This window comes from Aspergillus terreus, genomic scaffold, assembly GCF_000149615.1.
Source record: "Aspergillus terreus NIH2624 scaffold_3 genomic scaffold, whole genome shotgun sequence".
NCBI lineage: Eukaryota > Fungi > Ascomycota > Eurotiomycetes > Eurotiales > Aspergillaceae > Aspergillus > Aspergillus terreus.
This window is the reverse complement of record NT_165926.1, coordinates 2,441,100-2,460,333: the sequence shown is the minus strand read 5'-3', so window position 1 is coordinate 2,460,333 and position 19,234 is coordinate 2,441,100. Positions and strand designations below refer to the sequence as shown.

General features: G+C 50.8%; 6 protein-coding genes across 6 annotated transcripts; 2 read left to right on the top strand and 4 right to left on the bottom strand.

The window, feature by feature from the left end:
• Nucleotides 1-393: 393 nt before the first annotated feature.
• On the top strand, nucleotides 394-2,703 carry ATEG_02772 (putative AAA family ATPase; the record flags this gene model as incomplete). Its single annotated transcript, XM_001211950.1, has 3 exons — nucleotides 394-1,845; nucleotides 1,897-1,920; nucleotides 1,975-2,703. The coding sequence occupies 3 exons, from the start codon at nucleotides 394-396 to the stop codon at nucleotides 2,701-2,703; spliced, it is 2,205 nt and encodes a 734-aa protein (XP_001211950.1).
• A 1,663-nt stretch (nucleotides 2,704-4,366) lies between these two features.
• On the bottom strand, nucleotides 4,367-11,455 carry ATEG_02771 (uncharacterized protein; the record flags this gene model as incomplete). Its single annotated transcript, XM_001211949.1, has 20 exons — nucleotides 4,367-4,412; nucleotides 4,491-4,657; nucleotides 4,706-4,770; nucleotides 4,886-4,970; nucleotides 5,022-5,121; nucleotides 5,168-5,290; nucleotides 5,341-5,423; nucleotides 5,477-5,601; nucleotides 5,648-5,845; nucleotides 5,901-6,192; nucleotides 6,241-6,435; nucleotides 6,484-6,580; nucleotides 6,701-6,862; nucleotides 6,915-7,007; nucleotides 7,057-7,154; nucleotides 7,224-7,527; nucleotides 7,584-8,058; nucleotides 8,108-8,630; nucleotides 8,691-11,286; nucleotides 11,343-11,455. 20 exons carry the CDS (start codon nucleotides 11,453-11,455, stop codon nucleotides 4,367-4,369), a joined length of 5,940 nt encoding a protein of 1,979 aa, XP_001211949.1.
• An 863-nt stretch (nucleotides 11,456-12,318) lies between these two features.
• ATEG_02770 (uncharacterized protein) lies at nucleotides 12,319-12,969 on the bottom strand (the record flags this gene model as incomplete). The annotated part of the gene is made up of 1 exon (XM_001211948.1): nucleotides 12,319-12,969. One exon carries the CDS (start codon nucleotides 12,967-12,969, stop codon nucleotides 12,319-12,321), a length of 651 nt encoding a protein of 216 aa, XP_001211948.1.
• Nucleotides 12,970-14,362: 1,393 nt separating this feature from the next.
• ATEG_02769 (putative NADH-ubiquinone oxidoreductase 21 kDa subunit) lies at nucleotides 14,363-15,153 on the bottom strand (the record flags this gene model as incomplete). Its single annotated transcript, XM_001211947.1, has 5 exons — nucleotides 14,363-14,440; nucleotides 14,495-14,754; nucleotides 14,834-14,961; nucleotides 15,014-15,057; nucleotides 15,094-15,153. The coding sequence occupies 5 exons, from the start codon at nucleotides 15,151-15,153 to the stop codon at nucleotides 14,363-14,365; spliced, it is 570 nt and encodes a 189-aa protein (XP_001211947.1).
• Nucleotides 15,154-15,711: 558 nt separating this feature from the next.
• ATEG_02768 (uncharacterized protein) lies at nucleotides 15,712-17,079 on the top strand (the record flags this gene model as incomplete). Its single annotated transcript, XM_001211946.1, has 6 exons — nucleotides 15,712-15,740; nucleotides 15,786-16,154; nucleotides 16,207-16,285; nucleotides 16,338-16,858; nucleotides 16,917-16,963; nucleotides 17,042-17,079. The coding sequence occupies 6 exons, from the start codon at nucleotides 15,712-15,714 to the stop codon at nucleotides 17,077-17,079; spliced, it is 1,083 nt and encodes a 360-aa protein (XP_001211946.1).
• A 216-nt stretch (nucleotides 17,080-17,295) lies between these two features.
• On the bottom strand, nucleotides 17,296-18,945 carry ATEG_02767 (uncharacterized protein; the record flags this gene model as incomplete). The annotated part of the gene is made up of 2 exons (XM_001211945.1): nucleotides 17,296-18,120; nucleotides 18,184-18,945. 2 exons carry the CDS (start codon nucleotides 18,943-18,945, stop codon nucleotides 17,296-17,298), a joined length of 1,587 nt encoding a protein of 528 aa, XP_001211945.1.
• Nucleotides 18,946-19,234: the final 289 nt, after the last annotated feature.

Here is a 19,234-nt window from a genome sequence, read left to right as displayed (position 1 = left end):
ATATCTTATGCTATGTGGCAACGCAGCTCATTCATGTACTGTACAACTCCGCCTGCACATACTCCGTATCGTTATCCGCTCCCCCACCAGCTCGCCCCGCAGCAACTTTTTTTTTCTAGCTCTTTTTCCAGGCACGGACAGTGACTTACCATTCTCACTCGATTTTGGTCGCATCCTCCTAGACCGTCTATGCCAAACGAATAATATCATACACCATTGATGACCGACCCCTTTTATGGCCCCGCAATTCAATCATAAAATGCGCTGAATACCATATCTTGGAGAAGTTTCAGAAGTCCAGTTTGAATGCGACACGCCATCCGACAGGGCCGCTACTACCGCACCTAATCTCCCTTGGCTGGTCATCTTGCAGTTAAGCATCTTCTATAGAAAATGTCAGAGCCCCGGCTATTCACCGTTCGACCACTCTCAAAGCCAACACGGAGCGATCACAAAGATGCCTTCCGGGTCTGCTTCTCCGCATCGTCGCTCGCAAACCTCAAACTTCGCGTTGGAGATATCTGCAGCATAACGCATGCTGATGCGCCTCCCAAATCTGCAGTCGCCTGGAACGCCGCCGAGAATATCCAAAATACCGTGGTACAGACGTCCCGGACCCTCCAAGACTGCTACGGCATCAAGCTCGGAGAGAAGGTCACGATCAATAAAGTGGAGGGGCCTTTGGAAGAAATAGATTCGATATACCTGGTGGAATGCTCGGATGCCGAACGAATTTCCAAATATGGGCCCCTCTCGCCCTCGGACGTGGGGCATTGGTCCTGGGCCTTGGGGCATCCCCTTGAGAGATGTGATATCCTGGCTGTTGGTTTAGTGTTTGATCTAGAACTCAAAGGTCAGCGAAGAAGCTTTAAAGTGGCAAGCATTCGTCCACAAAACCCAAATACCGATAATACTTTGTTCCGATTTAGTGAACAAACTAAGGTCTTAATCGGCGAAGACTCAGACGGGGAGACAGCCAGCCGGAATCCCTTGATCCAGGTACAGTCGACAGGTCTGGGGGGTGTGATGCGCCAGATCGATAGTATCAACGAAAGCCTGTCAGATTTCAACCTGGCCGCCGAAGGGCTGGCAATGCCGCCATTCTACGAACACACCCGGGGTCTCCTCATCTACGGTCCCAAGGGGACCGGGAAGACCGCGCTCTTGGGGCAGATCCAAGCAGCGGGGTGGAAGAAAACGTTCAATATCGGCTCGACATTTACGAGAAATATCGGCGATGGAGAGGCGCGACTCCGAAAGGTTTTCCACGAGGCCGCCCGCTCCCAGCCGAGTGCCGTGGTGATTGATCAGCTGGAATTTCTTGCTCCAAAGAGAGCCTCGTTGGAGGGGCACTCGCTCTCATCGGTCTTATGCGAATGTCTTGACCTTGTGAGGGGGTCTCGAGTCCTGACGGTGGCTACGACTCGACACCCGAATGATGTTGACGATGCGTTGAGAACGCCACATCGCCTGGCGATTGAAATTGAACTCCAAGTTCCCACGGCCCGAGACAGGGCTGAAATACTCCGTGCTATCTGTGGACCTTCGTCATCGGGCATCAGCGATGCCCTCATAGAATTGATTGCGGAAAAGACCCATGGCTATGTCGGAGCGGATCTTTACGCCTTGCTCCAGGCTATATGTCGTAAGGCTCGACAGCGGTATGTTGCCAATAAACAGCCTGGCGACTCTGACCCCACAACGTCGGATGATATGAGTGTAATTGGGAGTCGTGTCTCGGAAGGCGAGCCAATTCCTCTGGACATCCAAGACGACGATGTGTTGTTGGCCTTGCAGGAAACACGGCCTACCGCGATGCGAGAAGTCTTTCTAGAGACGCCCAAGGTAAGATGGTCGGATATTGGTGGGCAACATGAAATCAAACGGCGGCTCCAGAAAGCCGTTGAGAGGCCTCTGAAGGTGAGTCTTGTTCCTGGCTTCTCTGTCCAAAGACCAATCCACTGACGATCACAGCGGCCGGAACGAATGAAGAGACTCAACGTCAACAACAAAAAGGGTATTCTTCTGTATGGACCGCCGGGCTGTTCCAAGACGTTGACGGTCAAAGCTCTTGCAACCGAGGCAGGCCTAAACTTCTTGGCTGTCAAGGGCGCAGAGATCTTAAGTATGTATGTGGGCGAGTCGGAACGTTCCTTGCGCGAAATCTTCCGCAAGGCGCGGTCTGCAAGGCCCAGCATCATTTTCTTCGATGAAATTGATGCCATTGCCTCCAAGCGCAGCAGCACGTCTCAGGGTGGTGTAAATGTCCTGACCACTCTGTTGAACGAGATGGATGGAATTGAGGAGTTGAAGAGTGTCCTCGTTATTGCTGCCACTAACAAGCCCGACGTGATCGATCCGGCACTGATGCGCCCCGGTCGTCTCGACAATATCCTTTACATCGGACCGCCTGACTTCGAGGCCAGGAAGGAGATCCTGAACATATGGTGTCGCAAATCTGTGGTGGATCCTGATGTGAGCTTGGATGAGTTGGCATCGCGAACCGCGGGATACTCCGGCGCTGAGATCGTCAGCATCTGTGAGACTGCTGGAGATGCTGCATTGGACGAGGAGGAAGAAACTGGCCGGGAGCAGGATGTTGGATGGAGACATTTCGAATACGCGTTGAAGCAAGTGAAAAGGCAGATTACGGACGAGGTGGTCCAAGAATATCAGCGGTGGCGAGAATCGGTAGACACCTGATCTATCATCAGCTCTCCCATCTTTTGACGATACCATTGTTCCGTTCTATAGAGGTATAAAGAGTCATGAATGAACTGTAGTTATATAGTTAGCTGGAATGGTGACTAAGCAATCTGGGGTAGCCTCTACTTAGGCACTAGCTCCCGTCCGCCCAGCATCCAAGTACCTGCTCCGACGCACTGCGATCAATCTTTCTATCAGACAACTTTGAACACAACTATCTCTCTCTTTTTTACAACTCCTCTATTCTTTCAACTTCGCGATATTATTGCTTTTGACTGCCGCACCTCCGTCCAGCCTGCGCGTATCCCATTCCAATCCCCCGACCACTTGCGCAGAATCTTCCCCTCGCGTCTCACCTCATACCGCGCCGGCTCAGCTCCATATCATGTCCATGCGATCTCCTCGAGGACGTTCGCCGACTCGCTCACCACCCGGGCCTGGCCCCGCGCGAGATGTGCCCTCAAGACGTAGCGTGTCCCCTCGTTCAGTATCCCGAAGCTCTTCCTATGAGCGCGACACCGGCCGTCGCAACGGTCATCGCACAAAGAGCCCATCCCGATCCCCGTCGCCCCATAAGAGATACTCGCGCAGCCCCAGCCGCAGCCGCAGTCCGAGCCGAGACCGGAGTCGCAGCCGGAGTTGGAGCAGAGGATCGAGGGGTTCCCGGTGGCATAGGAACCGGAGCTACAGCCGCTCTCCCAGTCCTCCCGCAAGCTTTCCGCGAAGCTCAAAGGTAAGCTGAGCAGACGCCTGCTCCCCTTCACGATAAACCGTTGCTTATTTGTCCATTGCAGATTGTTATTGAGAAGTTAACCAAGAATGTAACGGAAGCGCACCTGCGCGAGATCTTTGGGAGGTTTGGTGATATTGAGAGCCTTGATCTACCCATGAACAAAGCCTGTAGGCATTTCCCAACCCCCTTGTTTCACTCTAATCCGGCTGACGTTGTGCTACAGTTATGACGAACCGAGGTACTGCCTACATACTCTACTACGACCCTGCCGATGCGGAAGCTGCAATCGCGCATATGCACGAAGCTCAGCTCGACGGGGCTGTGTTGAACGTTTCGATTGTCCTGCCTAGACGCGCATTCTCGCGGTCACCGCCGCCTCCTCAAGGGAGAAGGAGAAGCTTTGGTCGTCCGAGACATGGCCGAGGCCCACCCTTGGACGGTCGTCCTCCTCGACGTTCCCCGCCGAGAAGGTATGGCCGTGCCCGGCCCATGGAGAAACATGATATCTATCGGCCACGCTCTCTGTCTCGGTCGAGATCGCCCCGTCGCCCCCGATCACGCTCAGTCTCTGCATCCGTGTCGCCGCCAAGGAGGAGGGGAAGCATGCGTGGGGGAAGCCCTCGAAACCGCCGCCGGCGGAGTCCCAGCTACAGTAGCTACGATTACAGCAGTCACAGCGATAGGAGTCGCAGTCCAAGCAGAAGCCGTGGTAAATATGATGGGCCCAGGAGGTAAATTAGAGCCCTCCAAGTCAATCTTCGCTGGCCGCAGGTGTGAGCATTTGTATCCAAGATCCAGGGCAAAACATCAATGCGTTGCAAAAGCACGAGTGTACAATATTTAAGTACGTGTCTTGGGCTCTTAGCAAGCCAATTAATATGTTATGTCTCATAGGACGCTAATGATATAATGTCTCAATCTTGATAATTATGTATGATTCAAGCTGTTGCGTTGAGTCTCGCTGATTTGTACCCTGTCATGTGTGGTTGCATACATAGGTAGACGTCTCAAGAACAGAAAGCTCTAGAAAAAGGCACACCAACCTATGTACATTGCGGACAGGTTCTTGATATCAGTCGCTTGCATGATCAGCTCATCGACATGGCCATCAACGGACAGTGGAACAGATTCACCAGGCAGGAGTCCGCGGAGTTTATTGCGGGCACTCTCCAAGACACCTGCTGGGGTATCCGGGACATTTGCATGGTGGTTGCGGCGCTTTCGGATGTTAGCACTGCCTTCTGATTTAAGACTCAGAGAACTTACTTTCTTCCCGATGAAATCTGTTGTTGGATCATGCAAGAATGTCTCGAGTACCGTCATCAGTGCGTCTTCATTTTGTCGTAGAAGCCCAAGGCTTATTTCGCATGTTTTCCGGAATGGACCTGCCAACATGCCATGTCAGCTTGGTGCCGCTCATATATAGGGTTGAAGGGCAGGACAAACCGTTATAGCCATAAGCCCCAAACGCATCAACCATGTTCTGTGTCAGGCGGAAAGGAACGAGTTCGGGTTTTTCGAAAGTTAGGCCCTGCAAACATTAGCACATTGAGAATAGAGGTCTACAATGTTTTGTTCCTACCTTGTCGAATAGGCAGTTGAAATCGACGTGAATAACGCCACCTGATCCCTCCTCAAACAAGATGTTTTCACCATGTCGATCACCGAGTCTGAAGTAGGCCCTGTTAGCGGATAAGTGATCAAATAGCAGGAAAACTTAGTGCGTACCCTAGCACATATCCAACCATGGACATGACGGCGCAAGATCGCGTGTACTGGAGTCGTGCTGCAAACCATGCACCTGACTCTGGGAACATCTCGACGAACCATTCGTGCAACACCGGAGGATATCTATGGGGATTAGACGCCGCAAGTCGAGAGCACATCCCTCAGATACTTACCTTGCTAGCACCTTGTTTGTAAACCAAGGCAGTTTGGCGTTGTCTTTACAGATCTCGTTAAGATTGTTCCTGATCTCGGTGTACTGTACCATTTTAGTCTCAGCACCTTCCATAGGTATTTGCCATGAAGCCTTACATTCGGTGAGATGCCTCGCTCACGAAGTAGTTTGATAACGAGGTCTCTCAAAGTCCTGAGGTTATCGACCCACTCGATCATACCGCATTCCTCATTCAACGGCGTGACAGCGTATGTTTTGATGTCTGTTGCAATCAGCTTTGGAAATCAACATGCCCACGGTTAACTTACACATTCGTCGCTTGCTGGACTCTACATCTCTCTTCAGGAATCGATTAATCATGTTGTTGAATTCCATCAAACGTTGGTCCTTGCGAAGGTCATCCTTGGGTTTGCACAGAATGTTGTAGATCTTCCCATCGGATCCCCGGATGCTGACTTTTCGTGGTTTCTGGAGGGAGTTGAGGACTTGAGCTTCGTCGAAAACAGCTATGGAAAGTTAGCCATATGGAGCGGACTGCTTCAGGTGATCATGATCACATACCCTCGATAGTCGTGGGATCTCGAGGGAATGCTCTGAACCCCTTCAAGTACTCGGAGTCATGGTTGGCAGGCAGTGTCGGCGTCAACATGGCCTGGAACGGCACGACAAGCCGGCAAGGGACTACCTTGCGGTCGAATCCTACTTGCCGGAAGAGACTCAACTTCGAGATCTTCTCTTCGGGCGGGATTTTGAAGTTGCATAGTCCCAGCATTTCATCCGAGAACCTCTGTCCTTGGTTGATCATTCCGCGCATGTCGGATGGCGACTCCGTTTTCAGCTTCTTGTTCACCTCCTGCTTCATTCAGTATGTGAATCCCATCGATTCGTGATTGGAGCATACCGTAATTTTCTGAAGACAATTCATGCCCCTGGACGCCCGGTCTTTGGACGAGGACTTGACTACAGCAAGAACCGTCCATAACCCTTGCTGAGGGAAGAAGTTCACGGCTTTGGCGACGATCTTTGTCAACAAGTCGTATACAGTGGCATTTGGGTGACAGATACGAGCGACGACTTGAGAGAGGATGGTGAAAAGCTATGTGTGTGAGAGGGCGTCGCCGAAACAGGGGAAGTGGGTTCTTACTAGGGCAGCCGGCATGCGATTGACATACTTCTTCAGTTGCGAATGCATGTCATCGAGACTCTTCCTCCGTTGGTTGAGGGTGTGGATTTGGAACTCCCTAGATATCGTTAAATCATTGCTCTGGCAGTCACATAGTGAGGCAGTTAAGACTTCAACGGAAGCCGAATCCTGGGACGCAGCAGGACAGAGATGGAAGACAATTGTGCATTAAACTTACTCGTTATTCCCCCTTTTAGGATCGAATGGCTGATCCACGGTGGATGCATGTTCCAGCCACAGAGTCAAAACTTTGGGCAGCGATTGGAAAACGTACTTGTTTCCATGGGCCAAAGAACGAAGGTAGTTGTCGATGACAAGCTTCGAGGCCTCGCCAGTCAAGCTACCGCGAAAGCCGTTAAAGAGTGGCTTTACAAACGGATAGGGCTACTCACTATATCTGGGCTTCCTTCCCCAATGGCTTGGCCTTCTCTGAATCCAGGATTTTGTTGTAATGCTTCCCCAAGTAATAGTGCGCTTTCTCCCACCTGTTGCACGTCAGCAGGAATTTTATCATATATGAAAAGAGGAAAGTACCTCGTATGGAGTTTGATGGCTTCTCGATATCTTTGGACGATGACATCGGATTGCGTCTGTCCCGCTCTATCTGTCCATTTTGCCAGCAAAAGATGGGCCTGCCATTAACCAGGTTAGCCATGAGTTGAAGCCCATAGAACGGATAAGGAGAGAAGTGAGAACCATACCCTTGCAGCGAGTAGATTCTGGTGTTTTTCACGATGAGAAGCGGCCGAACCAGAGTTAGAATCCATCGGGACCGTGTCTGAAGCGAATTCATTCGCAGCGATTGCACCTTCGAGCGTTTGTATGGCCTTTCTGTGATGGCCATCTTTCCACAGAAGACGGGCATGCTCAATGGTAGCGGATCTATCCTTGAGTCGGGCAGCATGAAGCATTGATTGGTATGCCTGGTTTGTGAAATTTCCTTTCCGAAGGAGGCGAGTACTTGCAAGCCATGCAGCGGCGATGTCAGACACAGCGAAGTTACCACTGGATTCCTTGATTAGCACGAACATATTTAGAAAACCTCAATAGGTGAAACGTACGTCAGCTCCATTGTAGCTCTCCGTAAGCCAAGAAGATATTGTTTGTCGGAGATATGCCCTCCTAGAACATCTAGACGGCGGTTCAAAGCATCATGGAGTTCAGAAAGTGCGGCGTTTGTTTGATCACCTCGGAAACCAACGATTGCTTCTACCTCTGTCAAGGCATGGAGCTTCAGCATGCTGTCGTGGCATGACTGCAAGGAGTTGACGGCATTGGCAGTCAGGGACTTGGCGACGGTAAGCCGCAAGCCATTGAGGATATTCCCCAGCTGTTCTTTATTGCCATTCCTGTAAGCTTCAAGGGCTGAGCCGATACCGGTGTTGAAGTCTCCAGTGTCCCGCTGCGGCGAGAGCCGGAGGTAATCTTGTAGTTTCTCCCAATTGCCTGTGATCCAGGACGCTTCCACGGCAAACGGAAGGAGCTTCGAGACTGAATCCGTCTTGCGAAGGATTTCAAATCTTGTAAGAATGGCCTCTGTTATGTGTGAGCACATATCTGTCCGGGGTATTTCATGAGCACAGACCTTGTTGCCCTGATTCTTTAAGACACGTAAAGAGATTCCATTGCGCGTCGCTGTTATTTGGCTCCTTCTCAAGCTGTAGTTCATACCAACTCTGTGCAGTGGCCCATCTTCCAGCCTTTCTGTGCTCAAGAACCTGTTGGTCAATATTCAGAACGTGAAGATTAGCTGAAATGCCCTCGATACCATCTGGCTCGTCAATCTGACTGTAGATGTCCTGCAGACGTTGATAGAGAGGCTCCATATTGGCGTTAGTCTGCTTTCTGGACTGGATCTTATATTGACGGATGTACTGCTCCCAGTGAAAAAGAGCCCTCGAAAAGGACTTGCACTCAACGGCTCTCTTCGAGATGATCTCCGCGGGTATGGAAGCCAGAAGCGATTCCACAGCTTTGATATGTGCCAAATAAGTATCTTGGACTAAGCTTCCGGAGGTTTCCCTTTGCGCGCGGTGTCTGGAGCTGTTGAGCTGCTTTTTCTTTCCTTGCAGCCATCTCGAAAGGTAGTCAAGAACTTCGAAAACGCTCTATACATTGCGTAATGGCATTAGCACGCTGTAACAAATAGGTAAAAATGTACTACTTACCTGACTGCAGAGCAAAATTGTCTCATGGACATGGTTGTTGGTATCTGGGAGCGGATGAGATAGCACATTTGCCAATTCCTTCAGGAGATCCTCCTTCTCGATTTCTGTTCCTCCGACTACACGGTTCAGGACCGCGTAAGGCAGAAGAAAGGATGATATGGCGATATCTTGACCTTTGACAATGCGACTGCATACGCTGAATACAAGCCGTGCATTGTCACCGCTCGCCTTTTGAAGAAGGTCTTGCACGAACGTCCGCAGCCAGTCACCATGTGTTACATCGGCCGAGAAAAGGGGGTATTTGCAGTTTGAGTTGACAGCCCCAACGGTGACAGTGTACTTTGATGTGAGAAAAGGGGTGAGTGTGTTGCGAACGGTCTCCGGAAGCTCCAACCAACGGCGGTACTTTTCATCTGCCCGGTCATCGCGAGACCGCTGGGTGACATCCGTGTCTATATTGCAGAGCTTCAGGAGATTCTGCATAGCGTATGCAAGAAAACCCTGAGCCCTGGTGTTGGAGGCCGACAAAAAGGCTTCAACGAGCACATGCTGGAGAAAGAAAAGGATGAAGTCGAAAGTCTCCTCCATCTGATCAAAGTTCGACAACACAACAATGTCTTTCTTTTCTTTGATAGTCTCAACCCGGTTTGGATCCAAGCATCCTATAAGTCCCAAGCATTGCGCGCCTAGAAGAGTGATCGTGTCTGAGCTTGTATTGAACTTCGCACAGCAGTCGAGCAGAGATCGTGTCAACTGGGCGACGACTGGATCTGGCTGTTCACTCAGCACAGTTCGATGGAGGAATTCTTCATGCTCCGAGAGATAAGGGACGAGCTCTTTCAGAGCTTGCTCAACGACGGTTGCATTTTCATTCTGGCAACGACGGATGAATGCAAACAAATGGCTTCGAACGTCCATCCTAGTCTTGAGCTTCTGTATCTCTGCCTCGAACTCAGATAACTCTGGAATGGTAGACAATGAAGGCATAGTGTTGTATATGTCTCGCACCAACTCCTGATGGTTCTTCAAGATATGCTCCACAAGCTCATAGGCACACTTCCTGGTCTCTTCCGTGAACCTCACCCAGTATTTGATCACAATTGACAGGGTCTGATCAATAAGAGGTTCGAGCTCCTCTTCATGTAGAGATCTCACCAATACCGCCCAGACGGTGAAAGCATGGTTACATAGATCTTCCATCTCCAGCGCAGATCGAAGACAGGCACATATCTGCGGCAGTGCGCTGCTAACATGACCCCGAGCAACTTTCACCATCTCACCTATGGCGATGATGTTTCTCTTCTTTTCAGCCACTGGTTGTCTGATTTGGAAATCATTCACTGCGTAGGCGAACTGGGTGATAATTCCAAGAACATGTTCTTCAATAAAGGGGCCTATATGACTTGTTTTCTTGGAAGAGTGAACTGATTTTCGGGGGACATGGTCGGCCAGGAGATGAAGTGCTCGACGGAACCTTGCTTCATTTTCCACGCCAGAGTCTCCAAGCCGTTTCAAGAGATCACAGGCAATCAATATAGGCTCGATCCGTACGAGCTCAGCCAGAGTACGGCCTTTGAAAGCTGGGTCTATCTCCGAGAGCGTGGCCATTACCATCTCTTCTGGCTTCGCTGAAGGCTGGCTCAGCAAGAACGAAAGGATGGCGGCGAGGTTGTTCTTCTCCGAGCAAATATCGAATGGTGATTTTGTCTCCTTGTAGCTTGAGGCTAGTCTCACAATAATGTCTCGCTTCCGTGCGAACACCAGATAAGGCAAAACATGGATTTCGGTCAGCCTAAGGAAATCGTCGACCTTCATTCCCAGCAAGTCACACAGCTGCTCTGCCATGTAAGGGCGAGTTTGGAAGTTCTTCACCACTGTTACGGCAAGAGTTCTCCAGAACGGCCGGAACAAACCAGCAGGAGTAACCGTCAGCTGCTGCGCGAGTTTTGATAGCTCGGCATAAGCCACAGCACCTATGAATGGGTTCGGATGTCCCAAGTATTCCACCAGGCGAAGAAGGATGATATTCATTTCCTCGTCGTTGGATAGCTGTGCCAGGTGACACAAAGTCATGATGCCGGTTTCCTGCAGTGGCGCCTCTTGCTTTGCAAATAGGTTCTCGAGCCACTCTAGAATGATGACAAAGTTTCTCCGGCGTAATTCATGGCCCAGACTCTTACGAACGAATGCCACAATCGAGTGTCCGGTGACAATCCTCAACTCTCTGACTGAGCTGCGCAGGGACTGTAGACAAAACTGGCCAAACACAGAGGCAAGCTGTAGATGGGTGGGCGTTGAAGTGTGCATCAGAGTCTTTCTCAATGCGATCATTGCATTTATGCGAAGGCTGGGGGTGCGCGTGAGTTTAGGAATTATGCAAGCCAAGCTATTGCACAGCTCGTCGATAGCTGGAGCTGGCAAATCTGATCCTTGAGTATGTTCATGCTTTTCGTCGTCACATCTATTACAATGCAGCATGCCCTTCATTCTAGCCTCTGCTTCTGAAGAGTCTCTGGCTAGGGCACATGGGATCTTGCTCATCAGTTGCAGTATCTCTGTCTTCACATCTTCTGGAAGATCGGCAAAATGATCATCCCTTCAAGTCCTGTTAGTATTCAAGCCCCAGCTTCAATCTATATTGCAAAAACTTACGTGATCGCAGAGCATACATCTTGCAGACTCCCAGTATTCTCCAGGTCCAGTTTCTCATGCAAGGAATCGACCAGCTGCTTGACTGAGGCATTGTGCGTCCAACCATCGGCCATTGATGGGCGAACCACGAGGATTTGAAGCGTATTTTAGCTCTTTAGCCAAATTAGATTTGGTTGGAATACCGGATGGTTGGGAAACGGCGGTCGGATCTGGCGATTGGGAGCCACACTGACTATCGTTGTAGTCCCGCAACATGCGAACCAGTGCCTCAATAAACTCATGAATCGAAGCCTTCCATTGTAAGTCACATTGTCACATATCCGGGCTAGTGTTGAATGCTTTACCTGCAGTTGTGTTTCGAGCAACGGATAAAAGTCTCTCTTTTGAAGCTGCTGGAGGGTTGGCAGGATAGCTGCTTTCCCGCAAATGACAAGGAGCTCTGTATGCTTGAGATAGGTGGTAAGATCAGATATTACTTGACCCAATTGGAGTTGGGAAGCAGGCAGTTGATTCAGGATATCTAATGTAAGGAGCCGACCCAGCATGTGGATTAAGTCAGAAGCAAGCTCGGTCTGGGTGGAGAGGAGGGATAAATGCATGTAGCATAACTTGACTCGTGACACAAACTGCGAGCATATACGGTCTTTGGATTCAGTAGCTGCAACTGGGACTTGAAGCCAACGAAAAAGCGGCTTCCACAGGCGCTGGTATCCGTTCAAAACCCAGGCATGATTTTGCCGCGCAACAGAACTGTCCTTGAATGTAGAGGAGGGGCCAGAATTTCTCGGACTCAGGGAGTCAAGCATCGTAAACATTGCTCTGCATACTTGCGGAAAAGAGCCGATCTTGACTCGGCCATCGAAAAGTTTGCGAGGCAGGCTGAGCCGATCTAAGTCTACAAGTAGCGTCCCTTGCGATGTAGGCATAACGAAAGTCGCCGCATGGTTCCCCCCTAGTTTGAGGGGATTCACATGATTCATGCAGTGGAGGATCTCTGAAATTCATTAGCTCCGCACTTCCTTTGATACCTGGGACCTGACAAACCTGTAGCGCAAGCCCGGAGAAGGCCCGTCGCTGGGGAGCAAGCAGACCATATCTTGGCGTGTCTTTGCTGCGTACAGACTAGGCTCGAGAAAAGCTCAGTGATTGCCTCTGCAACAATATCGCTGTTCCAGATACTAAGCAAGTGGAGCAGTCGCACTACCAGCCAAGCATATAAAGGAGCCCGGGCATTTACACCCAGGGATTCAGGATCGGGACACTCGGTCAGCGCACGAGGAGCCTTCTGGACGGCGATTCGGATAATATCCAGACAGTCCAATATCTGGCCTTCTGACTCGGGGTTCGCATCCTGAGCACGATGCTCCAGACCAGCCTCCAGAACGATGCAGATTAACTTGCAGACATCGGTGGTGCTATCGTCCAGATGGAGCTGGCTATATTTCCCTTCGACCAGCTCCCTGCGGAGTTGAGAGAAGGTTTCCCTGTTTAGATTATGCGCGTGGTCCCCTCGAGACGAGAGACGCGGTGCTAGTTGAGCAGCTAAGGTCGACGACACGGGCTCGAAATCCCAGCCGCCATCATCTGGCGCCATATATCCGGACGCCCCGAGGTCACCCACTGCCATCAGGGGTGCAATCGATCATGCTACATAGGCGCTTCGCGTTCAAACAACAACACTTGATCGCATCGCGTATGGTTCCAAGTTAATCTGTGGCAGAAAACGTGGGCGGAGATGATCGAGAGAAGATGTGTAAACCGTATGTATGGTAAGAGCCAAAACACGAGGCGGTAAGGGACGCTGGTAAAATTACCACTTATTCCGTACCGCACATGCGCAGAGCACAAGAACTACACATGTATAAAATTTCTAGCAATATTGAACAACCCTCCATTGCCTGTCGCTCATTCATTCCTCCTCCTCCTTTAATCATAAGTTCTTCTTGCTGATCTTATTGCCAATACCCGCGGGGATTTCACTTCTGCAAGCCCGCTGCACTGACGTCGTTGACAAAGTTATCAAGACGACATCAATTAGACAGACACAGCGTTTTCAGCATGCAACTAGAAGATCCTAAGCACGCCTACTTCATGCAAGAGGCTCTAAAAATGGTATTGTCTCCTGATTGAAACATACTACATCCTCGTCACTCACCGGCTTCATAGGGAGAGAAAGCTCTGGAATCCGGTGAAACACCTGTCGGGTGTGTGCTAGTATATCAAGATAAGATTGTTGGCTATGGGATGAATGATACAAACAAGTCAATGAATGTAGGTAAGGCGGGGAGCATGCCTACAGTGGGCAGATGCTCCTTAGACTAGTCTCTATTCCCCGTCACCCAGCCACTGACAGTAAAACAGGGTACAAGGCATGCCGAATTCATTGCTATTCAGGAACTTCTCCAAAGTTACCCCAGGTCTATTCTGCATGAAACCGACCTGTATGTCACAGTTGAGCCATGCGTAATGTGTGCTTCCGCTCTTCGACAGTACCAGATACGTGCGGTTTATTTCGGCTGTGGAAACGAGCGCTTCGGTGGGACGGGGAGCATCCTGTCATTGCATTCTGAGTTGGTCATCTCCTTCGTATGGTGTGGTTCCTGATGGCTAACTCAACTCAGTGCTACGATAGATCCGCCATATCCCGTGTATCGCGGATTGTTCCAGAACGAGGCCATCATGCTGCTCCGACGTTTCTACATTCAAGAAAATGAAAGAGGCAAGTGAATCTACACTATATGCGCAACCGTGGCTAACTTGACCAGCACCAAAACCTCGACCCAAGAAGAACAGGGAGCTGAATACAAAGTTTGACAACAGCGCGGAGTAATTTGCATGAAGACTAGATTTAGATACGCGAATCATATGGACATCGTCTGGATATCACCCACGCAGCTCTTGTCGCTTGAAAGAAAGAATTGTAGGATTTTCACATTGCGCTAGGGAAATAAGTATACATGCCTCTGCGATAACCCTCTGTTTGGAACCGGACAAATCTAAACCCTCACGCCCCTATGCGTTCACGCAGACTTGGCCAACCGCTCAGCCTCCAGCTCCCGCTCAGCCTGCTGATAGTACTTTGCCGTATCGACACCATGCTATTGGTCCTCATTAGTACGAACATACGAGCAGACAGACTGGCGAAGACGTACCTGATCATGGTTGACAACATTGAACCATGGGAGCACATGGATGAAGAGCTGTGAGTAGCGCGAATTCCGGGCCGCAACACCCTGCAGATAAGACGAGACACCGGAAGAGCCGTACAAAGGCTCACCCTTCTTCACCTTGTCAACCATCTCCTTCATGTCCATTTCCACCTCTCGCGAGTTTTCCGTGAAGCCATAGAACCGGTCTACTCCAAAGTCAGTCACGATGCCCCGGGGGCACCAACCAATTGAGAATGGACGTACTGCAGGATCTTTGGTAGAGAATGTGCAGTCCTCCGATGAGGCCGACGGCTGTGGCGAGCCGCATAACGGGGGAGAAACCTCCGCGGCCGACGTGGGACGGGCTCACACGCTCCATCGCCCAGAATGCAAGCGGGGAGGCGGCGGCGGCACCTCCGGCGACCGCGTAGTCGGAAGGCCGGGCATATCCAAAAACTCGGCGCAGGTGGCTATATGAGGTGAGTACGTCGTCCATTGGTTCTGAATTCGAGGGGTACATACGGGTCGGAATCGATCAGCTGCAATTCACTGGTTGTTAGCGGCGACTGATATCAGGTCGGGCAAAGGGAGAGAAAACTCACGGGGTAGTCGGTGTTGGCCCGCTTAGCGGGGATGGTCATGGTTTTTGAATCAGCCGCCATTTCGACAAGGAGGGAATCGAGCGGTGCTGCGCAATTGAACGGACTGAGGTATCCGCGGTGACAACGGAGACGAAGTTGAGGGCGAGGAGGTGTGCCAAGCCCGCGATCAGCCCGATTCGGTTTAGAGCCGCTGAGTATTACATGCTGACTCATCTGATCCGGAACCAATGAGCATTACTGATTACTACTAGCTTTTCATGCTCTTTGCGATAAAGTACCTTAGTAGTGTATAGGAATAGCAGCATAGGAAGATGTTGTCTTTTATGAAATACGTTTAAAAGCGATTGTACGAGCTGTATATCTTGGAGTACACTGCATGTCGTCTTCATTAAGCAGAGCACCCTGTGGAAGTGGCCATACTACCTGTCGGACACTAAGGTACACACGATCAGATGCACTGAAGGAAGGTATGTGCGGGAGGTTAGTAATTATGACTGTTAGAACCTTAGGTACCTAAGTACCATCATTACTTTATACCAGTACTAACGTAAAGAAAGTACAGGTACTCTCCATCCATCAAATACCGATTAGTACCGCTCAGCTGTAACCCGGATTAGCATGCCTAAGGCAGGAATTTACTCCATTAGGTAATCCTGTACGCGACGCGTTCGAATGTCACGCGTATTGCATAGCTTCGAACCCATTATCGCGAAAGCAATCTATACCTCCACATCCCGAGTTCCAACTTATCGCGACTACTACCTGCGCAAATTTGTCACTTCCTCCTATACAGTAACCGTGCGCTTCAATTCCCCGCCATCCCAACCATACGTACCTATGGACAAAGAGAACGCTGCGGACGCTCAGCCCGCCACCGGACAGACTCACAATGATCTCTTCGATTACGACGTCGATCTAGATGCGATATTAGGGGAATCCTCGACGCGATCCAACATCAACGCCCCTCAAACGTCCGAAAGTCGTGGGTTAGGACTTGGGTTAGATGATGAAGTGAAAGTCACAAGGAAGCGGCAACCAATTGCGAAGCTAGATGAGGGACGGTGAGTTGAGCTCCTCCACCGGACACAAAACGCATGCTAATCTGGCTACAAGGTTACTATCTCAAGCCGGGATCCCCAAATTGCGCCGCAGCGCGAAGCAGAAGCTGAAGTTCAAGGGGAAAGGCCATGAGGTTTGTGCGCCGATTCCATCCGTGTCGCCTGCGCTAATATTTGAGGAACCAGTTTTCCGATGCTGCACGGTTATTGAATTTCTACCAATTATGGCTCGACGATCTCTTTCCACGCGCAAAATTCACAGACGGACTCGCGATGATCGAGAAGCTAGGCCATTCGAAACGGATACAGACAATGCGGAGGGAATGGATAGACCAGGAAAAGCCACGACAGCGGGATGATGACGATGAACCACTGCAGGAGGCGGAGGGTAGCCATCATAACGAGACAAGCAACGCTGCGGACCAGCCTTCTGACCGTCAATCGAATTCGCGCCAGTCACCTCACCCGAATGACGATTCGAATGATCTGTTCATGTCGGACGAAGGAAACCCGCAATATGTGGTTGATAGACCGGAGGCGCCCGAAGAGGATGACCTGGAGGCGCTTTTACGAGAACAAGAGGATGAGGTGGTTGACAAGCCTGATGGTCCTGAAGAGGATGATTTAGATGCGCTTTTGCGAGAGCAGGCGGATGTGGCAGTTCCACAACAGAAGACGTCGACTGCTCCGTCAATGGATGAAGATAGGTATGCCGATGATATGGAAGCCATGGGGGACCTGGACATACCTATGTAAGTCATGTAGATTGAGAGTCCCCGTGGACCACCTGTATGATTGTGACGTCACGCATAGTATAATGAATGCATTGGGAACACCATCGAAAGAAGACCTGTTCCCTCCACAGTTTTACCTAGTCTTCAATGTAATAGTACGAAACGTAATTGTTCCTTCTAATATGATGGAGTGAAATCACATTCACGAATCAAAGGCTGCTAATGTAACAAGGTCCTAAATTAAAAGACATAGATGGCGTTCAACCAGGAGGTCCAAACAACCAAGATTTTCAACCACACCTTGACAATCCATATCAAGGTTACCTCAGAAGCCATCCCTAAAGGAGAATGACCCCGGAATACTCATATCGTCCCCAGTCTGAAAGAAAAGCTCACGAAACGTACACCCTTCAGAGGTTGGCGGGCTCCGTGAAAACCGAGAACTGTCCACCAGCGCCGGCCCAGTTCAGCTTCTTGCCCCGAACTGCAGTGTTCTCGACGATGGTAGCCACCTCGATGTCATCTGAAGTGCCTTGACCCGTCTGGTAGGTGGCGGAGAAACCCCAAGACCAGGGCCGGCCCTCGGCATCGATCGCAAGGGAATGATCAGAGCCTGCTGCTACATGAGTAGCCTTAATTCCCGGGACGGCGGTTGGTTCAATCAAGATACGAGGCCGACCCCGTTCGTCTTTGATAACCGCATTGTCAGGAAGGGAATCGATCTTCAGACCGGTCTGGTAGCCATCCAACCGACCCCAGACCAGACACTTTCCATCCTTGGTGGCAGCCAGGGAATGATGAGCACCGCCACAGATCTGAGTGATCTCCTTTCCAGACAAAGAGTCCACAACGACAGGGTGAAGGATGGCCGCCTCGTCATCACCTGCGTTGGAGCTAATACCGGTCTCTCCAAAGCTGTTCAGACCCCATGCATACACCTTTCCTGATTGGTGCACAGCAAAAGAATGGAAAGCACCAGATCCAATATGCGCAATGTTCTTAGGCAGACCGAATTCGCGGGGCTGGAGGCCGTTGAGCCTGTTACGCTCAATGATACGACGGCCCAGCTGGTTCTGCTGACCGGATCCCCAGGAGAAGACAGCCCCCTTGTCGTTCAAAGCAAGAACATGGTTATCGCCGCAGGTCAAGTATTTGATCTTCTTGAGGGACGGGATGAGGATCGGAGTTGATTGGACCTTGTGAGTAGCGTCGAAACCGAGAATACCGTCATTGCTCTAGAATACAGCGTTAGCTAAACTGGAGGGTATGATGACCGGTATAATGAAGTGGAAACGTACTCTGAAAGTTCCCCAGCCATAAACCAGTCCATCATCTGTAAGAGCAAAGCTAGAACTGTCTCCAGCGGCCACCTGGACGAAAACAGTGTTCTCAGGGAAGGCTTCAGACGGGATTGCGGTAGGGGTCGACTCGCGAGGATTGAGAGCAGGGTCATCGTCATCCGAGTCTGAATCGCTTTTGTTGTCATCAATGTCCTTGTAGCCACCATCCCAGTTCGTGTCTCTTCCCAGCGCGCCTTGATCATTCACACCCCATGTGAGGATCTTGTTATCGTGAGTGAGAGCAACGCAGTGCATGCCACCAACTGCGACCTGGACGACACCGACGCGATCGGCCGGCAGATGAGGGTTGAGGCGCGGTCGCTTCACATCAACAGCATTCTTCTCAGCTCCGAGACCAAGCTCTCCCGAGCTACCTTCACCGCAGACATAGACGTTCAATCGCGTAGTCGGCGCGGTGTTGATGACGACCTTGGGTTTGGGCGCAGCAACGGGACGGGGCTTCGCGACACGGGCCTTCTTGGGTTCACGAGGAGCCGGAGCTTCTTTCTCTTCCTTCTCGACGCTTTCCGCCTTGCGCTTCCGAGATTCCGTAGCCGCGGCGCGGGGAGCTCTCTTTTTCGACTCCGCGACAGACGGCTTGCTAGCTGCGCTCGTTTTCGCGGCGCGCGCCTTGGGTGCGGTGGTCTTGGAAGAGGAAGTGTTCTTCGACGCAGCTGTAGGCTTCGCCGACGCCTTCGATGCGCTCTTCTTTGGAGGCATTGTGTAGAAGGTCAGGGCTCAAATCGAAGGGAGATACAACAAAGGTGATGGTCACGGAGAAGCTCGACCGGGGGAAAAAAAAAAAAAAGTGCAGGGGAGGGAATAATCGGGAGGTCCCTCGCAGCGAAAATGTATCCACTTATCCAAAGAGAAGTGTACGAAGAATCGAGATATGAGGAATTGACTCTGCAAACAGAGAAGGGGAACAGTGGTGGTGGTGAACAAGTCGATGTTGTTATGGGGGATTTTTATTGTTGTTGTTTGATTGTTGCTCGTCACGCGCTAAGGC